This window comes from Camellia sinensis, chromosome 4 (assembly GCF_055761805.1).
Source record: "Camellia sinensis isolate YWXY chromosome 4, ASM5576180v1, whole genome shotgun sequence".
Lineage (NCBI taxonomy): Eukaryota > Viridiplantae > Streptophyta > Magnoliopsida > Ericales > Theaceae > Camellia > Camellia sinensis.
Window position 1 is genome coordinate 173,746,750 of NC_138964.1, and position 7,659 is coordinate 173,754,408.

General features: G+C 35.0%; 1 protein-coding gene across 1 annotated transcript; it reads right to left on the reverse strand.

Annotated features, from left to right (window-relative positions):
• Positions 1 to 3,321: 3,321 nt before the first annotated feature.
• Positions 3,322 to 6,451, reverse strand: LOC145789688 (putative methyltransferase At1g29790). Its single transcript, XM_082866950.1, has one exon. It carries the CDS (start codon positions 6,230 to 6,232, stop codon positions 5,027 to 5,029), a length of 1,206 nt encoding a protein of 401 aa, XP_082723076.1. The 5' UTR covers positions 6,233 to 6,451; the 3' UTR covers positions 3,322 to 5,026.
• Between the last annotated feature and the right edge of the window lie 1,208 nt (positions 6,452 to 7,659).

Consider the following 7,659-nt stretch of genomic DNA (forward strand, 5'->3'; position numbering starts at 1 on the left):
TAATTGAATGCACAGAAGATAATGGTATTACGGTTCAATTCTGGTTGATCAGTTGTTTTAACAATTTACCCTTTATCTGGTTTTTCTCCAGTTTGTTGACGATACATATTTTTAACCATAAGATGAAATAAATTATAATATAGATATTGAGAAAGTAATACCAAAATTTGTCCGAAGCATTCTCACATGAAATTGTTTTAATCTAAACTCTAAAGTAAGAATAGGCATTTTTTATCCAAATAAAACTCTTTTGAGCTTAATGCAATAAATTGCTTTGAAATATAACTGTCACAATAATGTGGGACCATAAAAATTTTTATTTTTTATATTACAGTTAATTATGATAGTAAGCGAGAAAACCATGGGCACAATGTTGGTAATCAATCCACTAATCAAGAAGCAATTACAATGGTACAAGAGAGAGGACCTAAAACGAATGCTTACGGTACTAGCTACAACCCAAAAACACCGGTTTGATCTCCACATCACAAGTGGCACTATTCACAATATGCCAAAGATGGATGGATGGTGGTAGAAAAACTTTATTGGTAAACAAACTCAACTCCAATACGACATGTGACACCCTTACCAGCTGGGCATATATGAAAGTTATGTTACAAGAACTCTTCAAAATAAATCAAATATCCATATCGGACACTCGACACTTGGACAAGGGCGTGGGATATATGTTTGATGCTTTTCATCGGACACATATTTATATTTAACACTATATGTTATATACAATACCATTTTATCTCATATAATAGATTAAAAAAACTATACATATATGATCATATTTTGTTGAGTCCACATATGCTCATTTTTTGTTGGGTCCGCATATCCTTAAATTTGAGATTGAAAATGCTAGAGACTCACAATTTAGATCCCTAAATTCATCGACAAGGAAGTGGGGCCCTATATTATTGAGTGTGACCCTATATCATTGAGCGTGACAAATCAAAAGTTGACACCTATCATTTCACATCATTGTGCGTCAAATTACGGGAGCTTTCTTAGGTGTCTCAAACCATGTTTTTAAAGGTGAATGCATAAGTCGAGGTATTTTATCTTTCATGAGGCGAGGCGTAAGCCTAAAGGCATCGAGACGTAAACATTTTGAATTTTAAATTTTAATACTTACTAGACAAATAAAATATTTTAAAATGGTGAAAAAATAAATATAAAGTTGTAAATACTTTTCTTCGTAAGGCGTCAAACATTTCACTGCAGAGAATGAAACTTGCCTTCATTGAAAGTGAAATTAACATTCTTAGCTTTAGTGGTTAAGCTTCTCACTCGAGCATTAACTTAGTATTTTTTTTCTTGATTGGTCATTTACTTACTTTTTTCTATAGAATATATAGTCGTAAAAGGGGTTCATTCTTAGTTTATGTTTAAACCATCTATCTACTAGACTAAGTTTAACAGGTGCCTAAGACAACCTTTTCACATGCGTACTTCTCATATGCTTATACGCAAAGGCGTACAAAGTGCACCTAAGGCGCATGGTCATATTGTGATGCGCAAGACTTTGGAGAGTATAGCCTAAAAATCAAAGCCTTAATGTGTTTTACCTTTGCCTCGAGGCGAGGTGAGCATCAAGGTGAGCCTCAGTAAAGCCTTTTAAAACTTTGGTCTCAAACACTTTCCATTGAGATTTGGTGGATCCGACTTCGAGATATGCACCCACACCTTACACTCGTACATGTGTCAATGTAACATAGTATGAAAGCAAGGGCAACTTAAGATTCTAAAGCACGATAAATAACTATGGTATCTCCCAAAGAGAAGAGAAGAACACAGGAGATAGTTCTGTTCTTTTTATCTCACACACAAAATGAAATTGCACCCCTCTCACTCATGTCCTTCAACACATTACATATCTACATTGGAAACGCATGCCAAACTTTCCTAATTCCTTGCAAGTCTGTGTGTTCAAGTGATTAAAAAATTTGGAACCTAGTTCCCATTTAGGTTTGCAAACTTAAAAAAAAAATCCAAAATTTTGATTTATTTGTGCCAAACATATTTTCACAAAGGTGAAATGCATTGAAATACTAATAAATTGCAAGCAAAAGTCCATGTTTGGTTTTCAACTTTTGTAAGAGAATTTTGTAGTTTACTTTGCATTGTAAATGTGTTTTGGCACCAGCTATTGATGTTTGTTATTCTATATGCATTTAATGGTGTATTTTATTTACATTTGTATTTATTCCATATGCATTTATTCTGTATATTGATTTTTGTATTTTGGGTTCGATAGTGATATATTACATGGCTTGTGGTGTTGATTCCTCAAAAGATAAGATTTGTTTGCTTAGCTACCATCATTGTTTCATTGTCATCATTATGATCACCGAGGATCTAGTACGATTGGACTAAGGCAGGTAGGTATATGACTAGCCCCTCAACTTCCCACACAGTAACTCACTTGGTTTTGCCTCTTGGTTTTGGGTTGAGATAACACTTTCTCTTTCTCTCTCTAGACCTATGACAATTTGGGACTTTGGTGTTTGGTTGGAGATGGGTTAAGGGTGTGGAGTATTGGCAGTGGGAGTGGCAAGGAGCAAAATTTCATTTCGTTTCCATCAAAATGGCTGAAACATTTTCATTTCCTAAGAAATTGACACGAAACATTGGTAGAGAATTTGGTGAAATATACCGAATTCTAGTGTTTTCATCCAAATATACCCAAACACCTAAATTTACTTAATCGTTATGAAAAATTATGAAACAATGAGTTGTTTGAACACCTAGTAGGAATATCTAAGAAGAGCTATTTCCCTTTGCATCCTTTTGTTAAAAGTTGTTTTGAGACAGACAAAATCTTGAATTTATGAGAGAATTTGTGATAGTAAATGGAGAAGATGAGGGATATGGTGGTGAAGAAAACAGACATGATAGCAAAGCCCGTAGCCAATTAACCCTTTAACCTTTTTTGTTTATGAGTTTTAAATATTCATAGACTTTTATGGACCTTACTCTTGAGCTTGTTGAAAAAATAAAATAAATCCTATTTCCCCAAAACTATGAAGCACGGGCGGGTATGGTATGGATACCGGCAGGGGTATGATATGGGTAATATTGACCAAATAACAGATATCAGATCCTAATTCCGCCCTTGTTCAAGATATTAATGTAAAAAGCATTTTAGTGATGTATGCCTAAATTAACTTTTTGTAGTTTGCCTAGAACTGTTGACAAAATAACAGAACAAGATATCAGTGTTCCAAAATTGCAAGTAGTTTCGTGAAAAGATATATTATCCTATGTGTTCCCAAACCAACAAAACATGAAGAAAATAAGTACAAGAAGTATTCCATTATGATTAAGGTTGGGGAATGCAGTTCGTTATTGCTAATTACATTGGAGTTTAACCTTATAATCAGTTTGACTATAAATCTCAATCCCTTTCTTTAAAGATTAAAAATTGTCACCAAAAAGATAAATAATAAAAAAAAAAGAAAAAGAAAAAAGAAGAACAGAAAAAGTGGTGCAAGGCCGTACTTTATCTTTCTCAAAGTCAAGGTAAGATTCAGATAGGTAGCTACTTATTTACTTCCATATCTCATATATTGTCCCGTGAGAAGGCCATCTGAATGGAAGGCCTCCTCTGCTTTCTTCTTTTTTTTTTGGGTCAAATAAAATGACTGAAAATTTTATTTTTCTTTGGTTTTAAAAAAGAAAAAAGAAAAAAAAGAAAGACCCACTCCAACTCATTATTTTGATTTAATTAAGGCATTGCATTTGATGTACAATAATGATTCTTGTGAACTTGATAGATATTGAATTGCAGTAAGCTCAAGCAACCTCCTTTAATATCTGTCATCTCTCCAACATTAGAGTTTTACCTATGATGGAATTCATCCCTCCTCCCCTCTATTCATGTGGAGAGTTTTGGGGCAGAGGTCATCCGCTGGTCTTGCTGTTAGTTGGGAGCCAGTTACTTTCTGCATCTACTTCTTTTCTTGGTATATTTTTTGGAATTGTTTAGGAAACCTGAAAGTTTTGCCTACTGTTTCAATATGGTGTTCTGGTGGTTCATACTAGTGAAACCATTCTGCTAATTTTGATGTTGTTGCTGCTGACCTATGGCTCTTATCTGTGTATGCTGTACATTGTTCCTCAGACTAAACCAATTTTCATAATCATTAGACCTTTTTTGTTTTGGGGTCATTCGAGAAGATACAGGAATTATCATCAAATCAAGGATACAAGACACCCTTGGTCAAGCCCAGTTGAATCAAATATCAGGAAGGATTGCTCAGGTGCTGAAAGGTCTACAAAGATAAAACAGTATGAGAACCTTCACTTAGCAACATCAGTACCATAAGTTCATAACATTAAAGTTGAATACAAACTAAAATAAAATGATGCTGTTTGGTAGTGCAACTTAGAAGTTCTGCAATAGAGACTCAAAAACCTTGCTAAAACACACTTGAAAGTCCAACGTAGACTCAGTGCTCTGTTAATTATTATGTGAAACATGATTTGTTTTTCAACAAATCCAGGGTCTTATATATGAAGTCTTCTCTTTGCTTAATAGTTAATACCATTTATACAAATTTGAGAAGAGAACACATTCATTAATGCATTTTGGCTTGAATAAATTGTCTCATTATAGTGCATTATGACAATACAGAGACATCTATGCATTGTGGTGTCCATGTTCTTGCATTCATGAATCTTAGTTTGTGTTTAATGAGACACATATCATCTACAATTAGAGCAAGTAACACAAAATCCATGCTTTTCATATAACTTGCCCCATTGTCATTTAGTTTTTGTTTTTTCTTTCCCCTCAAGAACATGCTGCTAAAGTTTGTGTATTTTTATGTGAGGAAACCTATTTTGAGAAGTACATGAAATAAGCCTCAATTATTTTTGTTCCCGTAATTGCACTAAACTGTACTCAACTTGCACCAAAATTGTGAATCTATTCACTGTTTGGAGACAGTTTTTGAAAAACAAATAGAAAAAGCAGAAACCTCTTCTGTAAGAGAAGTGAAAGGAATTATGGCTAGAGTCACCAAGAATTCTTCAATGGTTTTTCCAACAAAGCTGAAAGGTACATCTCCCGGAGCTCCGGCCCTCGATCAAGCTTCCGTCCCACAACCCACTTCACTTTCTTGAATCCAATGCTATTAATCAGCGGTGCATAAACCTCCTCCAACTGCTCACCCACACAAAAGAAGTGGTCAAGCCAGAACAACCCACCAGGCCTAAGCACCCTGTAGATATCAAAAAATAAGAAGTGTAGCAGCGTTGTTGGAATCCAGTTACTCAACACATGCATTGAGTGCACAATGTCTAGTGTGTTGTCGAAGAAGGGAAGTCTCTGAGAAATGCTTATATACAAAGGTATGACTCCTCTTGATGCTATAAAGTTGTTGAAAGGACCATTCAAGTTCATTGAGGTAGTTATAATAGTTATGTTCCTTTCCCTCATTCGTACAGCAAATGTTGCCACACCGCCTCCAATGTCAAGCCCTATTCGGATTGTGCCTGGCTTCTTTACTGCTAATACTTCGTCAATGGAAAAGTCAACTCCACCACCAATTTTTGGTCCAGCCCAGCGTGTTTTCTCTACACCTTCAAGGTCAAAGCAGTCTTTACAATCGTCGAAGCCCTTCTGGGTCCTCATACGGTTGATGAGACATTGATAGTTCTTGCAAGTGTATGCTGTCCAGACCACCGATGAATCAGATGGTGTGGACCAGAAGCTAGCAGGAAGAGGGTAGGGTTCCACGTACTCTGGCTGAGAAGCTGAACGGCAACGGCGGCGAGGCAGTGGTTCACAGCCTTTAAGAAGGAGCTTTTGGGCTAGGAGTTCATCATCAGGGCAGGAACCATTGACCTTGTATGACATGTAACGGCGAAGTTCATTGGGGAAGAGGGTGCATGGCCGCCCAACTGGGGGGATAATTTTTTCAGAATCAAAGTTAGTGTTGAATCCAAATGGAAGCTGTTGAGGAGATGTAAAGGCTATGAATTCGGGTGGGAGGTCTGAAGTACTTTGAGAATTGTCGGTTATTACAACAGTATCATCTTTAAGCACCGACTTGGCAACGATGGCAGCGGTGATGGTAGTGGCAGCAGTGGGCCAATGGTTAAGAGAACAAGAAGAATAGAAAGTGGAGGAAATGAACAAGGTGAGGAGATTTGTAGACAAAAGGAGAAAAAGGAAGAACAGATGGGTGGAGAGAGGCTTAGGCTTATGAGGTGAATCCATAGGTTGTTTTTCGTACTGATAACTTAAGAGTTGAAGCTGAAAATGGTTTGTTTGATAGGAGGTGAGTGGAGGGTTTCCTTGTATATGACTAATACAAATATATCAAATGATATATATTGAAAGTCCCTTTGAATACGATTAATGGGTTCCCATTTGTAATCAAGTAACAGTTGTTTTGGAAGTAAATGATGATCAAAGTATTCATGGATGGTTTTTGTCCAGAAGCATTTTATTTTGTAGTAGATATTTAAGTATTCTTAGATCACCACCCACCCATATTAAACTATTGTAGCAGGTACCGGAGAACTCGTAGAAGGTCAACACTGGGTGATGCTCAATGCTGTCCATCTCCATAAATTATTATGTTTCCCAGAAAAACCAAATCATATTATTGTTTTCCACAACTAATGCAAGTAAACACCTATCTGATTAATTGATTCTTTTTTTGTTAATTTTATAGCACAGATCCTTTCTCTCTCTCTAGAAGCACATTTAAAAAAGGAAAAAGATTGAGATTTCTAAAAAGTTTCTATTAGTCTACGCAAAATGGCACGGCATGTTACTCATCAATTTTTGATTTATTACAAATTCAATAGTATGAAGTTCAACTCGCTTATCATATTTGAATTGTGGATTTTAAATTATGAGTCTTTAACTTTCTTTTTTGACAAATGTTGTATCTATAAGCGGGTGAGTTTGTGGTGTACACGGGTGTGCATGATGCACGTCTCTCTTTATTACGACGCAATGTGATTTAAATTATGAGAACAAGTACATTGAATCGTAATTTTAATTTACATAAAAACGTTCAATTTCTAAGTTATAATTCAGTGAAATATTATTAGAGTTTGGACACATAATATGATTGAATCATAACTTTAGAGAGAGGGGGAGAGAGAGAGAGAGAGAGAGAGGGGTTTTGCCATGATATGCAGATGATCCGGATTAATGGTGGATCTAAGAAAAGAGGAATAAATTCAAATCCAATTATAGACTCCAAACTCTTAAATTCAGTGGGGTTTGTGTTATTATGGCGATAAGCATCATCACTACACGCATAACGGAATGATCCACATGCACATCTGTCCTCTAATCGATGCATTTATTTTTTAAAAAATTTAACATTAGAAGTCTTTAAATTTCACATTTTCTGCAAAACCAATCTGTTAAATCAATAATATCATGTGTAATTTATCACAATTCTGAAATTTTTAAATAACTTTTGATATATAATTATCATTATTATAACATTCTTATTGTTAAAATGCATTTGGCAAAAGAACAAATATATTTTTTTGAATTATTATTTGTAAATTTTTTATCAATTAGTAGGAGAGTAATACAATCTACAAACAAATATTAATAAAATTACTTCAAACTAGAAAATCAACCATTTAAAAAGTCTAATAATATATATCAACAATGAT